At 43.6% G+C, this 23,031-nt stretch overlaps 1 protein-coding gene across 2 annotated transcripts in view; it reads right to left on the bottom strand.

Moving 5' to 3' along the window:
* SLIT3 (slit guidance ligand 3) overlaps positions 1–7,818 on the bottom strand; it is a 669,892-nt gene extending 662,074 nt beyond the window's left edge. The window contains exon 1 of one of the 2 annotated variants that reach the window (XM_021076955.1): positions 7,799–7,818. In XM_021076955.1, the coding sequence (XP_020932614.1) occupies positions 7,799–7,803 (5 nt within the window). In that variant the 5' untranslated portion in view covers positions 7,804–7,818. Of the gene's footprint in view, positions 1–4,992; positions 5,641–7,798 lie in introns of those variants that run through there. The other variant, XM_021076953.1, reaches the window with a different exon arrangement.

Below are 23,031 nucleotides of genomic sequence, written 5' to 3'. Positions count from 1 at the left end.
GCTGAGCGCATCACGTGGACTGCCTTAGGCCACATCCCCAGCATTCCCACAGGGCCAGTGCAATTATCATCCCTGCATTACAGGCGGGGAAACACAATACAATGGGATGAGATAGACTGCAGCCCAGAGGGGCTGAGCGACCTGCCCCAGGTCTAGCAGCAAAGATGTATCAGAGCCAGAATGCAAACAGGAGCTGTCTGTCCCAAGAGGAGGCCTGAGACACCAGGTATGGGGCTCTGAAAATTTCCTGCACCACCTGCTTAGTGCAAAAGGTCCCAGAACTCTCAGATCCGCTGTTCTCACTTTCTAGGGCAGAAAGAGCTGGGTGACAACAAACAGACCTAGAGAGAAACAAAATAACAACCAAAGTGGCAAAATGCAGAAATAAACAAGGCTCAGCTTGCTGCACAAGCAAAACTTAAAATAATGAACCTACAACACATCGATTAATACAAGCAGAGCAGCAATCAAAAACCACAGAGAGGCAGGATAATGCTGATGAGCTCCTGATTAGAAAGTCCTGTGGTTTAAGTGTTCAGGATTTCTAGCTCTTTCATGGGCCTGTGCACAGTAGGAGTTTTGCATGGCTGCTAAGCAACGCCTGGCAACCAGACTGCAGAGTGGATCCCTCATTATGGTCCTTGGTAACTCAAAGTAAGGCAATAATTCTAGTTCATGAAAGCCAAATTTTAGAAACCCTTAATAACTCATGTAATAGGTTACCAGTAAGTAGCCCGGAGCTATATATAAAAATGCAAATCTGTGACTGCCCAGCTTTTACTTGTAAGAACTAAAGAAAGACTTGCATCTGTGAGATTCATCATTACTTTATTCAACACATACTTGCTGAAAACCTACTACGTACCAGGCACTGTTCTATGCTATGGGGAAGAGGCCCCCGAAAACTCACCAGTGAACTAGACTATACACTTTTAAAAAAACCCACAGTCTATACTAGAATTCTACTTTTAGGAAAATAAGGCCCAGAGAAGTAAAGCCATCTGTTCAGAGTTGCACTGCACACCAAAAGCGGATAAGCTTAGCAGCTCTTGTCCAGCCTGGCAGACACGGCGGAAGAACACTGTCCTTCCTTGAAAGGCCACATCCCTGTGGTTGGCCCAGAGAGGCCCCATGATCCACCCGCTTGTCCCTGGTGCTCTGGGCTGGCCCTGAGGGCTGGGACTACCAGGATGCAGGACTTGGCTGTGGAGCATCTTGGAAAGTCTCCCACTTGACCTTAGGACCTTTGTGGTCAAGTAAGGGAAAGCCTATGACACGGTGTCGGTTTTTATTGGACCCAACCACCGGCGAAGCTTGCCGTCATCTGGAGTGATGGAGAAAATTAAGTTACCACATTCTCACGTTTCAGCCTTTAGCCCGTATTCCTTCGCAAACAGGAAATGTTTATTTAAATACAGCAGTCTCCAGCATGTTCCAGAGCCAAGTGAAAAACCAAAGATGTCCACTCTTGCCCCACTCCGCTGTTCAGGCCACCACCTCGCTGCGGGTGAGAAGCGGGCCTCCGCCTGCCTTTAGGCAGGACGCGGAGAAGGGGCCCTGCGTGAGAGTTCATTTTCATCTGCCTTCTCTTTTTCCAGGCCGAGATTGTGGTTGGAGAAGAATTACATCTGTGGGCTCCTTTTGTACTCAGAAGGGTAAGTGCAACATCTGTTTACTCTGTGCTCCATGGTAAATGTTTTGTTTCAGGCACCACCATTCACTTCCTCTGCCCTTGTGATCTATCTTTGCTCCACGGATAATAAATTACACTGAATCCTCCTCTGCGTTTATTTAGCTTTCTTGTGGGTGTCACCTCCCCGGTGGGGGGGGGGATTTTTTTCAGGAGTTTATAAACTGACAGAGAGTTGCTCTGTGTGATGTGCTGACATTATGGAGAATATGCTAGAACACAGACCCCCAGCTCTGATACCAGCTTAATTAGGAACAATTTAATAGGCCCCATTCCAGGCCTGAAGCAAAGTCCAAATGGTGACCGCGTTGTCCTCAAACACACACACACACACACAGACACACACACACACACAGCCCTTCATAAAAGCCTCTTTGGGAGGTAGAGTAGCAGTGATGAACAGAGAAAGGAGAAAATGTTTCCTCTTTGTTACAAAACACAGCATAAACATTTGTGATCAGAAAACAGATTTTAGGAAGGTCTGGAGCATCTGATGGCAGTGCCGACAAAACAGCCACAGGAAAAAAATGAGCCCTGAGAAGCTTAAAGGGTTCAAGAAAGGAAAGTTCCTTCTTCCGTCCTTTGCTTACATTCTTTAAGTCGAATTGCTGCTTTTCTTCTATATATGCCATGATTTTATATACAGTTACTGGAATGCGGTGGACGTTCAAGCCATGTTTGTTGAATGAATGAGGGAGGAATGAATGAAAAATTCCTCCCTAAAGAAACCCTTGGCATAGCTCAGGAATGCCCACCCTCCCCCCTTCTGGCCCCAAGAGTTTGTGGAATGGAAATGTTACCTTGGAGTGGACCGAGAGAGGGCGTGTGGTGACAAGGACTATAGGGACTACTGCGAGGCTCTGCCGAACCCCTGCAGTAAACCCGACCCAGCCTGCTTATCAAGGTTGTCCCCTCTCCTGGGAAGAAAAGAGACTAGAATGAGAAGCCAGTCTTGGCAGCCGCATCACCTCCACGCACCCCAGCCAGAGACATCAGTGACCAGAACCAAGTGAGGCAGAAGGGACTCAGACATATTCCCAAGCATCTCCTACTCTGCCAACGCCTGCCAGCAGCTGTGAATGCAGCAGGGGACCCACGGGAATGCCTCAGGAGGCCAGTCTCTACCCACTTTCTCCAATGATAGAGCAGATGGGCAACCCCCAGCTGCTGGGTCTCCCAGGGGAAGGAGCCCAGGGGCATGCTGCTGCAGGGCTGTGCCTGCAGCATTTGGAGACTTCCTCCATGCTAGAAGGAGAGGGGCCCACTCTCCCTGGTGTCTCAAACATGCAACATGATTTTGAATGTGAAAAAAAAAAAAAGGCTCAAAACCTGAACAGGAAAGCAAATTGACTGTTCAACAGACGCAGGGTATACCTGAAGCAGCAGCGCCAGCTGCCTATTCTAAGCCCCAAGCCCAGGGAGAACCCTCCTGGGACAGTCTATTTATAGATCTTGGCCCAAGCTGACCCTTGTTCCAAGGATGTCCCGCTGAGTAGTAGGGAGTGTGGACTTAGGAACCAGACATGCTCCAATGCAAACACTTAACTAGCTACTACATGACCTTGAGCAAGTGACAAAAAAGCTGAACTGTAAAGTGGTATTGTGAGCACTACCTGTGTAACGAATAAGACTGTTGTAGCGATTCAAGAAGATAAACACATGTGAACAAACTGAGGCACAGAAAGCATTCATTAAACATTAGCTACAGTTGTGACTTCACTAACTCATGCGGCTGGCCCAGGTGTGAGAAGGGAGAAGAATTTAGTTTCTAAGTTCTAGGTTTTCAAAAAATATCACCAAAACAAGTTTTCACTGGTGGGGTAGAATCTAATGGCTGAATTAAGTTGTAGAAATCTGGATCGGGCCCTTTTATTGCCATCAACCTGCCATGTGACCTTAGGCCAGTCATTCCACATTTCTGAGCCTCATTTTCTACATGTATTAACGAGGCGTCAGCTGTAACCCTCTACAATTGTATGGTTCAACTTCAACCCCCCAAAATAATCACTGCACTTGAAAAAAAAAAATGTTTTGAGCCAAAAGGAAAGCGCCAGGAAAAAAGGAAGGCAGTTCTATTGAGTTTCCACTCAGGGACGTGCAAAAAGTAAGCAGAAGAGAAGTGAAGTGACAGGAGGTGATTAACAGGAATAACACACTCTAGGGCAGTTCAGCTTAGTCCCTTGCACTCTCTTTCCTACCAAAGTCAAGAAGGCAAAATCTCCAAGACCCATGCACCCACTCTAAGACCTGTGGGGAAGGGGGTACAGGAAGAGCAAGCCGCGCAGAAATCTACCAGCTAGAGCAAACCCTCACCCACTTCTGGGCTGCATTCCCAGCCGGGTTCCAACCCCCTCCACCATGTCTCCCTCCTTCCCCACTCCCCAACTGCAGGCTGGGGAGAGCCCACCCCAGCGTCCAAGTTTTGAAAATTGTCCGAGGATCAAAATGATAAATGTTTTCAAAACGTTGACATATGAAAAGTAAATATTTGGTTGCACAATTGGGGTTAAAGCGAGGGTCAATCCACCCCACTCTCCAAGCGCCTCTCCTCTTGCTGCCAAGCCCAGGATTCGAGACTGAGTGCGGTTTGAAAGATTATAGCGTTCGGTCTCATTTAAAGGGCTGTCAGCATTTCCATTCTCCGGCCCGTTTGGGGAGGCATTTATAACCAAGCCATAAAAAATTCACCCTGGCTGCAACTTGGCATCTCTGAGGCTGCACTCCAGGCAGGGCTGGTTTTGTAAGCAAGTACCCACTCTGAATTCGTTCGGTTCCTCAGAAGTTAGACCTTCAGACACACTCTCAACTTTCCTCACAAGGGCAGCCAGAGAGCGGCGGGTCCATTCTGATCGCCAAGCGGGTCACAATCTCCCGGGCCCTGTCTCCGTCTCCGTGCCCTGCCGCCCAACACCCTTCAGCTTCCTCCTTCGTCCCCTCTTTAAAGAGCGCGAACCCCTCACCCTCACCCTAAGACCTCCCTGGCTGCAGTGTTACCTCCTCCCCTTGCCTCCTGCCAGCATTCTCCTTGGAAGCTGTCAGCTGGCCCTGAGTCTGGAACCCTCACCCCCGGAGAGGCACCGCTCTTTGCTCATCACAGGGAGCCTCGAGACCTCTCTCCCTAAGACCTGCCCAAAGCAACAGACCCCCAACTCAGAGAGTGAATGACCCGGGCCAGGAGAGGGTGAAGGCAGAGGCTGCATCCAGCGCGGCCAAGGAGAAAGGAAGGATCTGGTGCCTGGGGGCCCCTCTGCGGGACCCAGGTGGGTGGCCCGGGTGGGGTGGGGCGGGGCGGGAGTACTCACAGGCGCTCGGCGTTGCGGGGTATGCCCCGGGGAACCGCCCGGAGGCCCAGCCCGTGGCAGTCCACGCTGGCGGCGGAGCAGGTACACTTGGTGGGGCAGGCGGCGGCGGGGGGCCCGCTCAGAACACTCGCCAGAGCCAAGGCCAGCATCAGGCGGGCGCGCACTGCGGCGCCGGCCCCCGTCCGCCCGGGGGCCATAGTGTGCAGGGGCCCGCGCCTGGAGGAGGCTGCCTCGGCGGGGCAAGACGCGTGGAGCCCGCGGAGGCGCGCGCGGAGCACGGGCTGCCTGGGGAGCGGGCGGCGGAGTTGGCGCGGAGGAGGAGCGAGCTCGGCGCTCAGGCGCACGGGGCGCGGGCAGAGCGGGACGCGCCGGGCGGCGGCGGCGGCGGCGGCAGTAGCTCCATCGGCGGGGCCGGCACTGCCCCGCTGCGCATCGCTCGGAGTGCCCAGGTGCCGAGCGCCCCCTGGCCCCTCTGGCCCGCGGCCGGGGGCCCGGGCCGGGTCGGGAGCCTGGGGCAAGCGCAGTGGGGCACGGCGCCCGGGGAGGTCCGGCTTGGGGCTAGGTTCGGGAGCGCGGCGGCGGCGGCGGCGGCTGGGGCACCGGGCGGCCGGGTGAGCTGGCCGGCGCTCGCTCTCTCCATTCACTGAGCAGGGCAGACACCGGAGACGCGGGGCCCACCCCTCCCGCCCCCCCAAAAAAACGCCACTCCGCCTCTCATTGGCTGCGCTGCGTGTCATGTCGACTAAGTTGGGAACTTTGCTGGAGCGAGTGAAAGCTCGAAGGGAGGAGGCAGCGGAGGAGGGAGAGGGAAGGAACCGGGAAGAAGAGGGGCTTGGCCAGCAGGGCCCCAGCGTTGAGGCTCTTTCACTCCACGGAGCCAAGGACGGATCGGGCTGGTGGCACTTTTTCTTGATTCTGGCACTGAGCCTTCTATTCACATTCTGTCCCAACACCGTCCCGCAAGAGAGCGCTGGAGTACCTTTATTTTACAGATAAAAACCCAAAGCTCAGAGAAGTGGAGTAATTTGCCTGAAGTCACACAGCTGCTAGAGTAGGACCCCAAACCTCAGCACTCTCATTCACCCAAGTTTTACTTCACAGCCTATGGCAGCTGCAGCCTTACCGCATCTACAAACATCCTTAAAGATCCCACGTCATCTTAGCAAAGATCCACAACTTCTTCCTGAAGGACCTACTGTACTGACATTAATGCACTCTGTAGTCACAAGTGTTGTGGAAAATGGCCAGCCTGAGTTGTTCAGGTGGCTTCTGGCACACCCTGCTCAGAGGCCCACCCTTCTTTGCTCAGCTCCAATGCCTTCTGTCTGCCAAACGTTAGGGATGGCAGGGCCTTGGACCGCTGGACTGACAATGCTGGGTTTCCAGTCCTTGAGATTCTGCTTTCTCACAAAGTGACTGTGTATCAGCCATGTCACCTCTGAGCCTTGGTTTCTTCAAAGCTAGGAGGCCACAGAGCTCTCTGGGCCCACCTCACTGGGTTATTTGATGCATCAAAGAGGAGAAAGTGTTTTTTCAAACAGCATCCCTTCTGCCCCCAGCGTCCCTTCTGCCCCCTCTTCCAGTGCCCCTCTAAATTGGCCAGGTCTGAGCTTTTCCAGATGCCGTGGGGAGGGGCGTGTGTTAGAGGCTCCATAAATACTTGTAGGAATGATTTTGTTTGTTTGTTTGCAGGGAGAGGGCAGGAACTGGAGGAAGTATTGCCCAGACTTCCTTGAGGTCTGTTCACACTGGACAAATCCGAATGAGCCCTGCATATACACGCATTCGTACACACACACACTCATGCATACAAATACACCCATGCCTAGCTACACATGCAGTTACAAACACTTGTGCACAAACAGGCTTACACACTCTGGTACACATTCACACTCAATCACATACAACACAGGAACACTAACACACACACACACCATGTTAACAATAACTATGCTCCTGAGAGCTCTTCCCTTTCCTTTCACATAAATGCTATTCTGATTCCTTCTGCTTCGCTTTCCTTCGAGGAAACTTTTAACTGCCTGGACCATATCCTGTGAGTACATAGAAGAGGTGCAGATTTTATCATTCCTTAGCAGATTTTCAAAGTCTTAGCTCCAGGCACACAACTTTAAGTACATGTACACACACACGTGCGCGCGCACACACACCCCTCAGCCCCTACATCATTCATAAACACATTAGGTGCAATTTACTGCTGTTTTTCTTGGGAGCAGCTTTCAGTACAGATGCTGTTTTCATCGCCCTCTAGTGGCCATAGAAAATCGACGCTCTGGTCCTTGGGGTGACTTCAACATTTAAGAACTCTAAACATCCTTTCCTCTGAAGCTTTCCTCCAAGCCTTGAACCAATTTAGTACCAGGACTCAGGCAGATGAGAGAACTGGGCAAGGGCCCAAGGGCACAAAAGTGTCTCAGACTGTCTGGAGCAGAAAAGAGTCGGGTTTTCTTTGTTTTCCCAAATGTTTTGCAATCCCCAGTCTTAGTGCTCAGACTGGGCCTAAGTCTGAGCACTAAGCGCAGTGTATGTGCATATGTGCGTGTATGCGTATATTGGGGTACAGTGGGGTGTGTTCCGTTTAATCTGCTAGAAGGGGTTTCAGGAGTCTGACTAGCTTTTGAAGTGACGTCCTAGGCATTCAAGTGTACTTCTCCCTGGGAGAGCCACCTTAGAACAGAGACTGGAGTCAGTCACCAAGGAAGGGGTGAATAGAAGAAACAGGCGTTTCACAGGACACTGGCTGCCTAGAATCATGGAATGTTTGGGCTGGAACAACTTTAGACATCACCTCATTCAGCATCTCTGCAAGTGTGTTCTGATGACTACTAGTTCCACATGTTTCTTCATGGCGGTGAAAGTTTCTCTGGGCAAGAGGAGAGTAAGAAATTCACGTTCACCTCTCCTGGTGACTGCATCCCAGATAAGTGTGTTTAGGAGTCCTGCAATAAAGAAAGTGGGTTAAAGTCTGTTTAATTCAAACCAGTATCACTGACCCTCTTATATGTAAACTTAATGTTCTTTTGGAATTTTTGGAGAACCCCCAATAAAATTCAAAACTTGTATTTAAGAGTGCGGACACAAAGTCTCAGAGAGGGGAGGGCACTGGTACAAGGTCACCCAGCTAATCACTGAGGGAGTCAGAGTCAGGGCTCCCCATGCCTAGAATGGGGCTCCACCCACTCCCCCTCTACTGATTCCAAGGAATCTGCAGCCAACCCCCCTCCCCCAGTGACTCGGTGATTTACTCTTCCTAGAGAAGTCTAAGTTCTTCAAAGGTCAGGCCATTGGGGAGGACTTTTTTAGATCTAAGTTTCAGAGCTGGCTTTTATACTCTATGATATGACTTTCAGAGTCCCACACGAGTCTCCTGGGATTTTTGGATTCTTTTTCCAAATTAAAAAAAAAAAAAAGTTCCCTTCACTTTTCCATAGACCTCTCAAAAGCAAACACTCACCCCCAGAAAAAGCCACCTCAAGACTTTCTCCCTTATGTGTTTTCTGTCTCTTGGTATAAGCCATCACTATGTATAAGGGCACTGTAATCACTTGAGGTTTTCTGGTTGCAGCGATAGAAGGTAACTAACTAACTGAAGTTTAAAAAATGACTTTTTAAGAAGGCCTTTGTGTAGCGTAAACATTTTTTCAAAAAAAAAACTGTAGAGAGAGGTTCCAAAAAAGACTAGAACCGAGGCAAGATCTAGGTGCGGAGACTGAGATGTTCCAGTTCCCAAGAGGAAGAGACTGGTTGGCTTGCTTATGTCATGTGATCACCCTCTAGGCCAGAGAAGACAAGAACCCACGGGCGAGGGTTCTAGGCAAACTACGCTTAGCTGGCAGGAAGGAGTGGTGCTCTCGAAGGAAAACCAGGGAGCTATTAGCAGAAAAAGTCGGGGAGGCAAAACAGCACAAAGCATCTTTCCTCTGCCTCTCACCACAGCCATTCAGTTCCTGAGTCCACAATTATTTTCTGAATCTGTCCCCTCTTCATCTTTGGTCCTTGTTCATCCTGTTTTCATCCCTGGCCATTGTTCACATTAGTCCCTACATCAATTCTCTGACTTTGTTTCTTTTGCTCCACCAATCCATTTCTGCTGATGATCAAGGGGCCTTTCTAAAATGCAGATCTGAGAGTTCCATCGTGGCTCAGCAGAAACGAATCTGACTAGTATGCATGAGGATGCAAGTTCAATCCCTGGCCTTGCTCAGTGGGTTAAGGATCTGGCGTTGCCGTGAGCTGTGGTGTAGGTCTCAGATGTAGCTCGGATCTAGCATTGCTGTGGCTGTGGTATAGGCTGGCAGCTGCAGCTCTGATTCGACCCCTAGCCTGGGAACCTCCATATGCCATGGGTGCAGCCCCAAAAAGACAATAAAATAAAATAAAATGAAATGAAATGAAATGAAATGAAATGAAATGAAATGCAGGTCTGATAGTGCGGTCTTAAACTTTGAAATAGATTTCTGTCTTTACCACCTCATCTCCTACCACTCTGCCACATCCACTCAACATCCCTCCTGGAACATCTTTCCTCTCTGGCTCCCCGAGAATCAGTTTAGCTGTCAATTTCTCTAGGAAACCTTGCTGGGCCAGACTATTAGATTCTAGAGGGCAGTCACCCTATGTAATCCATTTGTTCCAACATTTTGTTACAACAATTTTCTAACATTCAGAGACATCTAATCCATTTTTGCATGCTTGATGCCTAGAGGTACACATAAATCTTCAATGATTGATGAATGAATGAATGAATGAACACACAAACGAATGATCTTCCCCATCATCTAGCATATTTGACATTCTCTTGTGGCAGTTTTATTTATTTTGATCAATGTTCCTTGATCTTTGTGAGAGGAAGAAGTTACATTCTTCCAGAATCTCTGAGAGCATTTTTGCCAACTACACACATTCTCTTCCATTCTGTTACGTTGCTCCTAACCACCACCACCCCCCATTGGAACTTAGCATTTATGCTGGTCATTCTCTAATAGATTGCCCAGGCCCCTCTCTGCCACCATCTCCCTGTTCTACTCCCAAGGCTGCCAACCTTGATGAACTGTATCACCTGCATTCCCTTGGATCTGCAGAGAGCTGGAGGAGGGAGACCAGGGCTTGCCCCACAAGGGCTTCAGTTGGCCGATGGCTGCCTTCCTCTACTGAAGGTCATAATTCAAATCCTCCAGGCCTATCCTCCAACTTCCAGTCCCATCCCCTTGTCTCTTTGGGGGTAGAAGTAAGAACAGCTTCCTGTTGATGCTAAAGCTGGGGAAGTCCCCATCCTTTGTTGATTCCTTTACCCCTTGCTTCCTCTTCCTAAATAACCCCTGTATTAAACTTTCTTCAATTATTCCTGTGAGTTATGTCATCCATTTCCTACCGGGGACTTCACCGAGTCACTGAATCAGATCTCTGAGGAGCAGGTGAGCAGGGAGAGGCGGAAGAGATGATGAAAACTCCAATTTGAGATTAAGATTGCGATCCCCATTAAATTGTCCTGGGAGAGAGAACGTGTGTGTGAATTTTAGGTCGTTTCTGGAGGGTTAAGGGAAAAGTACCATTAATCAGGCTGTTTTTTTTGTTGTTGTTGTTTTTGTTGTTTTTCTTCAATGCAAAGTCTTCCTTCTCTTCTGAGAAAAAACGAACAACGAAGGTTTATTGACAGTTAATCTATTGAGCCTCCCCAAGGAGCAGGATCCACTCTTGACTAGATAAATCTCTGATGAATGAATACCTAATTTTCGAATAATCTATCTTGGAGAAGATAACGAAACTGAACCCTCCAAAATTCAAGTACATCTGTTGTGGACAACTGTTACTTTTTACTTCAACCATTGTGATTGTGATTCAGAACCTTCTTGTTCTTATATAATCTTGTTTCCCTCAAGACTGATTTTTTAGGGATTCGGCCCATGACTGAAATGGAGACCGACAGAGTCTTCCCTGGGATTTTTCTAACTGAAACTGGAGAGAGTCAGGCCCTCTATGATTATAAAACTGGAACATGTGAGGAATAAGAGTGAGTGGTCATATTCTCAACTGTGTGGCTTAAGCTGGTATAATGGAATGAATCTGAACCATTTTCCAGAAGTGTTGTAAGTGGCATCCAGCTTAATTTAAGCAATCAGCCAACCATTTATTGGGACCTTCCTGTGTGCCCAGAAAAAAAAAACACAGCCCACAGCTGCCAACAGTCCAATTAAGACGACAAAATTAAGATATATGAAAGAAAAGATATGGCATATGATTAAAAGATAATTGACATGGGTCATATAGTAATTGCTATGAAAATTCTTAAAAGGAAGAAATGAGTTCAAGCTGAATTGGAAGGGCTGAGGAATATCATTTTGCTTTTGAAGGATGCAGAGATTTGATGAAATCAATGGGAGGGAAAGGGGTCTTTGCACTGAGGGAAGCAAAGACAAAGAGGTAGGGGTGAATGGTGTACGAGGCTGGGGAGAGGACTTTGGGAATGTGGTATATGAGACTTAGGGGCAGATTTCTATGGATTTGAGAACAAATTTGAGAAAAAGAGCTTTGATGCCTGATTTGTCCTTGGAGGCGGCTTAGTCACCTTGCTGTAGAAATTGCAGGGCTAGGTGAAGAGGCAATGATTCTGACCTTGAGAGATGATACAGCCTGGAATCCCCAACGGCAACCATTGACGTGCCCCCAGATCAACCTGCCTTAGTGTGAAAGGGGCCCAGATGATCTGGGGAGCTTTTGTTTCCTTAAACTGGTGCATTGAAATGGTGACTCAGCCAGATGTGGGGTTGGCCAGAATGCTGACCTGAGAGGCCTGGCAGACAAGTGAGTGCAATCACGTCCTCTCCAAACTATACAGTGAAGATTTGTCTCATTTTTGAGCAAAGCGAGAACTGTCACTGGGGAAATGGCTCTCCAATTTGAGGAGTATTAATCACCTAATTAACCAGAACACCTGCTCATAAAACTCATCCCACCCAGGGAACCAAATTAAACAAAGCATGAGGATGTGCGGCACAGACTTGGCGGTGGCATCTGTAACTGGCTGGCCTCCCTGGGCACTGGGGCTCACAAAACTCTCCAGCCAGCTGTTGGGTTTGACAGAAACTTTAGAATATCAGCCTTGTTTAGCAAGCAATGATTAGTGCAAACTCAGAGAAACTCCTCTTGCAACTTACCGAATCATGGGTATTCCTGATGTGTTGGGTATATTTTGAGTATTTTGCTTACACTAACTCTAATCCTCACAGTAGCCAGATAAAGTCCCCCATTGTAGCAGAGGCTGGCCCAGGCTCACAGATCCAGTTTTATTTCTCCTGGGCACATAGGAAGACTACATCTCCCAGCCTCCTTTGCAGGTACATGGGGGTCATGTGCCTCCTTTTAACCAATAGAGTGTGTGCATAAATGATGCATACCACTTCCAGACTTGGTCTTTGGAACCTCTCACATAACCAGGTGAGATTTCCCTTTTTGACTGTTGGCTGAATAAATAGAGATGATCCAGTGAAGGATCCCACAGTGTTGTTGAGAAAGTGATAGAGCCACAAAAAGGAAGACACTGGAATCCCTGAATTATCACACAGAAGGCAGTGGTCAAACACTCAAACAGTCTGTAACATGAGAAAAACCTACCCCTCTACTGAGATTTTGGGGTTGCTTATGAGAGCCATTAGCATAAGTTGCCCAGGCTGATTTACCAATGCCATCTTGTCCAATCATATAGGACCAATCTTAGGGAAAAAGATACTACCTATGTGTTAACGATTTCAGAAACAACAGGAAATTCCTCCCATCTTAAAATAATACTTTTTCCTATTGGTTCAAGGATGAAAGGTTTTCAATAATAACCCTCACTGTCTGCTCTTTATTTCTTAGTCATTTAACATGTATTTACTAAGTACTTTCTAGGTACGGGTAATCCTACGCATGTTATAATGAAGATAAAGTAAACATGATTGCTATTCAGAAAGTCTTATATGGGCAACAGATGTAAAACTCAATTAAACAAGAAAATAAATTACACATCCCAAGGTGTTGGGGATAAGGTGATGTGATAAAGACTGAGACTAGCAAAGTTTCCCAAAAAAGGTTTAGAGAAGACTCAAAAGACAATGAAATGGTAGAATAAGGCATGGAGTCAGGTAAGTCACTATGCAAAAAGACAAAATGGCACCTGTAAAGGCCTTACAGTATGACTCACTAGCTGGAGAAACACAGACAAGGATGCCATGCTAGATCCTAGAGCATAAGCGAGACCTGGTCAGGGGAGATCAGAGTTATTTCTCCCTCACCACTGTACTGACCTCAGTCTAGATGAAATACAACAATGGGTGATATTACCCCTATCATTTGTATGTATGAAGATAAGCCTAAACATTTGGATGGATCTGACCTATCTTTTGCAGTTCCAGGGGTATTTGTATACAGGGGGCTGATAAAAGGCAAACTAGTTAAGAGAATTGTATTAAAGCTATCTTGTATAGGCAGCGTCATATTTTCCCGCACAGTTTTAAAGTGGTTGATGAAACTGGAGGTAGTGGGGAGACTTGATGAAGGCCATTAGGGCAGGAGATTAAAGCCCTTCTAACCTACCCTTGCAGTCACCACCTCATTCAGTGAATATTCAGTCCTGGAGAAGGTAGATAAAATATTTTATTGGAGTTCCCATTGTGGCGCAGCAGTAATGAACCTGACTAGTATACATGAGGATGTGGGTTTGATCCCTGGCCTCACTCAGTAGGTTAAGGATCTGGCATTGCTGTGAGCTGTGGTGTAGGTCGCAGACGTGGCTTGGATCCCACATTGCTATGGCTGTGGAGTAGTCTGGCAGCTGCAGCTTCAATTTGACCCTAGCCCTGAAACTTCCATATGCCACAAGTGTGGCCCTAAAAATAAAAAAAAAAATTCTTATTGTATAAATTTGTTTTCTCAAGTTTACTTAATGGCATCACCATCTCCTCGAATAGCCAGGCTAAATGTCATTGTTAACTCTTTCCTTTTTTGCCTTCTTAATCCACTTCACCTATCAGCTCTCTAAGACTTCTGGATTCCTCAAATTAAATCTCTGTGAGATCCTACCCTCAATGCTCCATCTCCTTGGCTTTGTTCAGGCCTCAATGGCCTCATACCCAGAAAAGAGCTCTAGATTCCAAGAACCTATAATGAGGTTCGTTTGAGTCTCTGGCTGAGTATTTGTGAGAGAACACTACATGAGACTGGGAAAGAACCACCAGAGAGCAGTAGAATGACCCCGATTCCCAGAAGAATTCACACAGGACTGGGAATTAAGGGTTTCCACCGGCTGCAGTGAAAGTCCCTCACAGGCCATTGGGTAGAAACCTCAGAAGAGTTTTGCCTTTGTAGTGGAGCTAAAGATACTACAAAGTGGATATATTTAAGAAAAGCTTAAAAACAAATCTCAAAAAGGATTATTCCCTGTAGCTTAACCTTGAGATAGAACAAAGTTCTATATTCTTAAAAAAATACACAACATGATTACCCAACAATGTAAATTTCACAATGACTGCCATCTAATAAAAAGTCACTAGGAACAAAAAAGAAGCTGAAAATATGATTTATACAAAGGAAAAAAAAATCAAGACCCAGAAATGGTAGAGATTATATAATTAATGGACAATGATATTAAAATAGCTATTATGAACACACTTGATATATTTAGGAGATAGGGAAAAGGGAAAATATAAAAAAGAATTCGGAGTGCCTGATGTGGCGCAGTGGAAACGAATCTGACCAGGAACCATGAGGTTGCGGGTTCCATCCCTGGCCTCACTACGGGGTTAAGGATCTGGCATTGCTGTGGCTGTGTTGTAGGTGGGGAGCTATAGCTCTAATTCGACCCCTAGCCTGAGAAACTCCATATGCCGGAGGTGCGGCCCTAAAAAAAAAAAAAGAATCAAATGAAACTTCTAGAGCTGTAAAATACAATTTCTAAAATGAAAATGCACTGCTGGATGGGACTGATAGCAGGCAAGATCTAGCAAAACATCTTGCACCCAGGATTTATTTTTTTTAAGTCTTACAACCCCGTAATTAAAAGACGAAGGGCTAAAATAAAAATAAGCAAAAGACCTTAAAAACACTGCATCAGAGAAGTAGGAAGAGATGCAAATAACCAGTGGACACATGGAAAGATGCTGAAAATCGTTAGTCATAAATAAATGCAAATTAAAATCACAATCTAATATTGTACAACCACTACCAGAATGGCCAACATCAAAAAGACTGAAATTACTAAGATTTGATGAAGATATGGAGAAACTGGAACCCCCACTCACTGATAGTAGGATAAAAAATTATATAGCAGTTCCTGTTGTGGCTCAGTGGTTAACAAACCTGACTGTCATCCCTGAGGACTGGGGTTCGATCCCTGGCCTCGTTCAGTGGGTTAAGGATCTGGTGTTGCGGTGAGCTGTGGTGTACGCTGCAGATTCAACTGGATCCTGAGTTGCTGTGACTGTGGCATAGGCCGGTGGCTACAGCTCTGATTGGACCCCTAGCCTGGGAACCTCGATATGGCACGGGTTTGGCCCTAAAGGGCAAGGTTGTGCCAAACGTCATTCTTCCAAGTAAATCATGTCAAAGAAGAAATGGCAAGAGAAATGAGAATGAAAATGAAAACGCAATATCAAAACACTTATGGAATGAAGCTAAAGCATTGTTAAGGGGAACATTTTGGTATTAAATGCCTATATAAGAAGAGAAAGAAGGTTGCAAATAATAACATAAGCCTCTACTTTAAGAAACTAGATAAAAAAAGAGCATGTCATATCCAAAGGATACAGAAGAAAGAAAATACTAAAGAGTAGAAATCACTAAAATTGAAACAAGAATGTAATAGAAAAAAAAATGACATCAGTATTGGTTCTTTGAAAAGAGAAATAAAATTTTTAAAATTACAGTGAGAATAGTAATGAAAGAAAGGGAGAGGACATAAATGATCAATATCAGGAATGAAAGAGGGGACAGCTCTATAAAGCCAACTAACAGGAAAAGTATAATAGAGTATTACGGAAAGCTTTACAACATAAATAACCTAACTAACCTTATATCTACTAAAAAACTGAATTTATAGTGAAAAATCCTCCCATAAAGAGAAGTCTAGGTTAGATGATTTCACTGGCAAATATGACCAATTTTCCACAAATTCTTCCAGAAAAAAGAAAAGAACACTTCCAACTCATTAATGACATCGAAATTACTTGATACCAAAATCATAGACATTACAAAAATAAAAATAAAAATTACATACTAACTTCCTTCATAAAAATTAACTCAAAAATATTTAACAAAATATTAAAAAATAAAATTCAGTAATAAACAGGATAATACATGATGACCAAGAGGAGTTTACCCCAGGTATGGAACGTTAGTTCAATACTTGAAAATTAATCAATGTCATTTATTGAAATAACAGGGCAAAAAAGAAAAAGCAAGTGATTGCCTGACAGATGCAGAAAAAGTGCTGGACAAAATCTCATGTCTATTCATGATGAAAACTCTCAGAAAACTAGAGGGAAAAGGAAACATCCTCAACCCGATAAAGGACATCTACAAAAATCTCTACAGGTTTTTATACGTATGTGGTGAGAGAATAAATGCTTTTCTCCTAAAATGAACAAGGCAATGATGTTTGCTCTCACTTCTCATGTTAATGAAATACTGGAGATCCCAGCCAATGAATTATATCCAAAGAAGTAAAAACGCTTGCAGATTTTAAACAAAGACATAAACCTCTATTCATAGATAACATAATTATCTATGTAGGAAATCCCAAAGAATCTACCAATAAGTGCATTTAGTAAGGTTGCAGGATATATAGTCAATATACGAAAATCAGTTATATTCTTAGATACTGGAAAAGAAAAATTGGAAACTGAAATTACAAAACCAGTGCCATTTAGAATAGCATTAAAAAATATGAACTACTTAGAGGCAAAAGATTTAAATGCGCACCATGACAAAATGTTGACGAGAGAAACCAAGAGGACCTCCTAAATGGATAAATGTAACTGTGTTCATGGATTGGAAAAGCCACTATTAAGAGGTCAGTTCGTCTCAAATTGATTTATACCTTCAGTGCAATCCCAATCCAACTCCCAGCATGTTTTTTCAGGGTAGAAATTGATGGGGAAATTCTGAAATTTATATAGAAAAGCAAAGGAACTAAAATTGCTGAAATAGGTAATTCTGAATAAGAGGAACAAAGTTGGAGGATTCACATTACCCATTTGAGGACTTACTATAAAGTAAAAAATTTGGTGTGGTATTGGCTAAAGGAGAAATAGAGATCAAGAGAACAGAATCAAAGATTCAAAAATAAACCCACATACATACGTGGTCATTGATCGTCAGCCAAAGTTCCAGGGTAATTCAATGGATAAAAGATCATCTTTTCAGCAATGGGTGCTGAAACAACTGGCAATTTATATGCTAGTTAAGTAAATAAACTTGATCTTTTTCCTGCACCATATAAAAAATTACCTTGAAATGGTCTGTGTCTAGATGTCACTATTACATGTATAACAACTTCTAGAAAAAGATGTAAGAGAAAATCTTTTTGATCTTGAGGTAGGCAAAGATTTCTTAGATAAATCACAGAGAGCACAGACCATAACAGAAAAAAAATTGACAAGTTGAACTCAATCAAAATTAAACACATCCGTTCTTTGAAAGATATTGTTAAGAAAATTAAAGATAAGTGACGTATATCTGATAATGGCTTTGTGTCCAGAATTGTTTAAAAAAAAAAAAAAACAAACTCTAAAATTCAATAAGATAAGAAACCAGATCACAAAAAGAAGTAAAAGTTTGAACAGATGTTTTACCAAAGAAGACAGTTAGATGGCAAATAAACACATGAAAAGAAACTAAAGGACATTAGCCATTGGGGAAAATGCAAACTAAAATCACAATGAGAAAACACTACACATTCATTAGAATGACTACAGTTAAAAAGTGCTGTTGAGAAGGCAGGACACCTGGAGGCTTCATACAGATGGGAATATAAAATGGGTAAAGTCTTTGGCAGTTTCTAGTAATGTTATGCATTCACTTACTCTGTGACCCAGAAACAGCACACCTGGCAAAAAAAAGTGAAAACCTATGTCCACAAAAAATCTGTCTACCTATGTTTACAGAATCTTTATCTATAATAATCAAACAATAGAAACAACTCAAATGTTCATCAACTGCTGAATGAAGAGCCAATTTTTGGTACATTAATGTAATAGAATACACTTAGTAACAAAAAAATAAATAAAACATCAACAGGCAACAAAATGGATGAATTTCAAAAGTACTGTAGTAAAAAATGGTACAAAACGTACATACACTATAATTACATTTATGTGACATTTTACATGAAAAGGCAGATCCAGAACTAGACTGATCATTGGTTGCTAGGGACTGGCTGTGGGGTGAGAGAGGGGGAATGACTGGCTGCAAAGACACAAGGAAACTTTTTGCACTGATGGAAATGTTCTATATCTTAATTATGGTTTTAGTTACACAACTACATACATTCCTCAAAGCTCCTTTATACTACACTCTAAGAAAGGGAAGATTTTACCATCTATAAATATCTCAATGAATCTGACACCTTCCCCCCAAATCTCACAAGTCTCAGTTTCTTCATCTATAAAATTATAGCCACTGTTACTTTTTCTTTAAAAATGATCTTTTTCCCCCCACGGAAATATTACTCTTTCCCTGATTTCCAAGTCACTGCTTTGATGATCATTTGCCCTTTCATATCACTGACGAAGGCAGAATACATTTATGACAAGCATCTATTATTATGCTCCATACGTACTTGTAACTTCTACAATATTTAAAGAGTATGACATTTAATAAAAGAGGCAGAAAGAGTTGATGCTTTTCAGGCTCCAGGCAGTCACTCCAGACTCCAGACTTTGGTGGGAACAATTTGCTTTTTGAATTCACGCCCTGTCCTCTTTTCTCAGTTTGCAAAGGAATGTTGACCGGGTTGAAGGAGGAATGCTCAATAATGTTTCTAGTTATTTCTTAGAGCCTAAGAAATACTGGGTTCTGACACAGAGTTCATAGTTGAAATAGTTTACAGTCAGAGTCACTGGATCCATTTTGTGTTTTCTTCCCTTTTGTTTCCCATGGAAGTGGGTTTACTCCTTCACTTAGTCTCAGAACTCAACCTGTTGTTACAGATTATTACAATTCTAACACTAATTCTCATGACTATACTCAGTGCTACCACCTTCACGAACTTTCTCCTCTAGCTGTCCTGATGTATCCAACTTTATGGATCCCAATTCCAGTCTTTCAACTGGAGACACACTCTCTAAACCTATCCATAGCCGAATTTTCTAAACCAGACCTATCTGAAAACTGTATCGCTATTACTATTATTTTGCTTTTTAATAATAATCATAACGGCAATAATAATAATACCATAGCAACCATCACCATTAATTGGCAGTTGGGCGCAGGTCAGTGTGAAATACTTATAACTAATTCTCACAACTCTCAAGCGATATAGGTATGGTGCTCTTTTTACAATGAGGAATTGAGGCAGAGAGCATCTCAGTGGCTTTACCCTGGTCATATAGCTTATGAATGGCAGATCTGGGCTCCAAACAGATCAGATTCCAAAACCTACATTCTCTCCCTGGATGAGAAGGCTCAAGAGGTCACCTTGCCTATTAGCCAGGACATACTGGCACAGGAATTAATCTAGGTCAAGTTCTTGAAAAGAGTGAAAGAAATGAGACTTCAAAAAAATACTTGGCAAAATTTTCCTCTTAATCAAACCACTGAAAACCTTTAGATCTTCTCTCTCTCTCTCTTTTTTTTTTTTTGGTCTGTCTTTTTTTAGGGCCACACCCACAGCATATTCCGTTCCCACGTTAGAGGTCGAATCAGAGTTGTAGTTGTCGGCCTACATCACATCACAGCAACGCAGGATCTGAGCAGCATCTTCCAACTACACCACAGCTCATGTTAACGCCGGATCCTTAACCCACTGAGTGAGGCCAGAGATCGAACCCCAGTCCCTACAGATACTAGTTGGGTTCATTACCACTGAGCCATGACAGGAACTCCCAGATCTTCTCTTGAATTACAACAGGGGCACTACGCAGACAACTGCTTTTCCTGGATGACTGCTGATAGGTAAATCCTAGGGAGGCTGGTGAACCACTTACATCCAACCCATGGCAGACATTCTAATCAATCATAGCAATCTTCACTACAGTGGCCTTAGGTGGCTTCACAATCGTTCTCATTGTTCTACAGAGGTATCTTCTGGAAACTGATTACCACTGATAGACAGGAATTATTTCCCCTGCCCAGTCCCAGCTGAGCTTGCTTGGTTTGTGTTTCAATTCTTCCTTTGCACAAGTAAAAGCATAGATAGAGGTGGCAGATTAATTGCAAAGGTGTCATCTAGTGACCAGTCTGCTTTGAAATTTCTCTTGAGAGAGACCATATCCATGGATAGCCACAACTACTCTTAAGATCTGTCAGCTCTACAACACGGAGGCAGCATCCTCAGCAATCAGGATGTCAAGCATCTCGCTGAACATTTATAAAGTGAAGAGGTGGGTGAAAATTTAACTGTCCTGAAAAGATAAAATCTAGTGCAGCAGTTCTCAGCCCCAGCTACACACCAAATGCTCTGGAGAGACTATACAGATCCCCAAATACCATTCTAGACTAATTAATTTCATATCGAGGTACACATGGTAAAGAACCTTCAATTCTGAATCTTAGGGCATACATGGGAAAAAATGCTAATTAGAGCACTGATTGCAAATGCAAATTATTGGGAAAACCTAAATGTCTACCAAAATAATGGATAATAAATTGTGATTATACATACAGTAGAAAATATGCAATTGTTTAAGTCAATGAAACCATCATGTATTAACATAAATACACTTTTAAAACACAGGTGAAAATAAAGTTCAAAAATAATATGTGAAGTATTAGGCTATTTATATAAAGCTTGAGACAAGCAAATCCAAGTCTATTCTTTATAGTCACATTCATGTGAACAAAATAATTAGAAAATCAAGATATGTAAACACTAAATTCTGGAGAAAAGAGAGGGCAACGGGATATGGAGCTTCGACTCTGATATTTTCTCTCTTTAGAAAATTTTGAAACAAATATGGCTAACTATTAAGATCTAGCAAGAATGACGAGTCAGCTCAAGAGTGTTTTAATATAATTTTTAACTTTCCAATATGCTAAATCATAAAAATATAAAAATTACATTTCATGCCATTAAGATTATCAAATGAGATGTATGAAAAATCATTAGCATAGTGCTGAATAACTGGTAGTGAGTAATTGATCATTAAATGGTAAATAGCTTTATTATGAACTCATCAATTATATTCAGATATGCTCTGAGACATTCATAATAATTTCTTTTTTTTTTTGTCTTTTTGTCTTTTTAAGGCTGCACCCGCGGCATATGGAGGTTCCCAGGCTAGGGGTCCAATCGGAGCTGTAGCTGCTGGCCTATGCCACAGCCACAGCAATGCCAGATCCAAGCTGAGTCCGTGACCTACACCACAGCTCATGGCAACACTGCATCCTTAACCCACTGAGCGAGGCCAGGGATCAAACCCGCAACCTCATGGTTCCAAGTCGGATTCGTTTCCACTGCGCCACAATGGGAACTCCATAATAATACATTTTAATAACATATTTGAAGCAATTTAAGTGTCCAGTTTTAAATTGTTGTGTAAAATATAGTACATTGACTCATGTGAATGTACACGTGAAAATATGCACTCATTGAAATGATAGTTTTAAAGATTAACATAATGGAAAATGATTAATACAGAATGTTAAATAAACAATACATAATATTGGCTGCATATGTGATATCTAATTATGAGGTGATTATAAAAGTCAGCATCGAAAGAGCAAAACACGAAGGGGAAGTGGTAGAATCAGGAATGATTTCTTTCTTTCCTCTGTTTGCAATTTTCTTTCTAATTTCTTATGATTTAAAATATTAAAATATCAAATTGAATTCATAGTTTTCTGGGTATCATCTGAAGAAAAAAAAGTGCCACATGATTCGTATTCTCAGAGAATTGACAGCCTGAGAGAGAGGCTGACATACAGATCCGATAATGGCAACTATGGGCTTTTGAACATTGGCTTTTGAAACATTATTGCCAACCTCCACAAAATCTGTGCAGTTTATAAATTCTTGTTCCTAATATAACTGAGGCTCAAAGATATATGTGACTTTCATATCCTCTTTCTCCTTAAACCACCAAAAGAAATTCTCTCCTTCTTTTTCTCCCACTCCCTTTCTTCTTTTTCTTCCACTCCTCTCCTCTCTCCTAGTCTGTGTCACTGAACCAGGCTCCTACAACACTGAGAAAACTGAAGCAATCACAAGAGCTCTGCTACTTCTTTAGGTCCTACCACCATAGCTAGCCACTTGCTACAATTTCCATCCACAGGCGTCTCTTCACCTTCTCCCCTGTGTGGAAACCATCCATGTTCCCATCTAAAACAAAGCCCCTTTGCCTGTGCACCAGATGCTATCCCCTTCTCTTCCGTGATCATTCTAGCAGTCTTTCTTCTCTCTTCTGTGCAGTAAGTTTCTCCAGTGGACCTTCCCTTCAGCATGAAGATGTGCTGTATTCTCTCCTATTAAAAAGAGAAGAATATTCTTCTTGACCCCACTTCAACATCCATCACCAGCTTCACTCCACTTTGAACAAGTTTTCTATGCAGGCAACTTTTCCCTTCACCACTCACCAAGGTCAACAATGACCACCATGTGTTGCTGAATCAATAGCCAATGCTAAGACCTTGTCTTGACCTATTTTACACGGTTGATCACTCTCTTTTAATATTTTCTTCCACTACACTCTGTTGCTTTTCTTCTTTCCTTACCGAATAAACTTGCTTGTGTCGCCTTTGCTTGTGCCCCTTTTCCCCAGCTTCTTCATCTTTAAGTGCTTCAGGATTCAGTCTTTGGATCTCTTCTCTTCTCTTTACTAATTCTTTCAGTTA

Source organism: Sus scrofa, chromosome 16 (genome assembly GCF_000003025.6).
Source record: "Sus scrofa isolate TJ Tabasco breed Duroc chromosome 16, Sscrofa11.1, whole genome shotgun sequence".
Lineage (NCBI taxonomy): Eukaryota > Metazoa > Chordata > Mammalia > Artiodactyla > Suidae > Sus > Sus scrofa.
The sequence above is the reverse complement of the archived record's forward strand: the minus strand, read 5'-3'. Positions and strand labels throughout refer to the sequence as shown.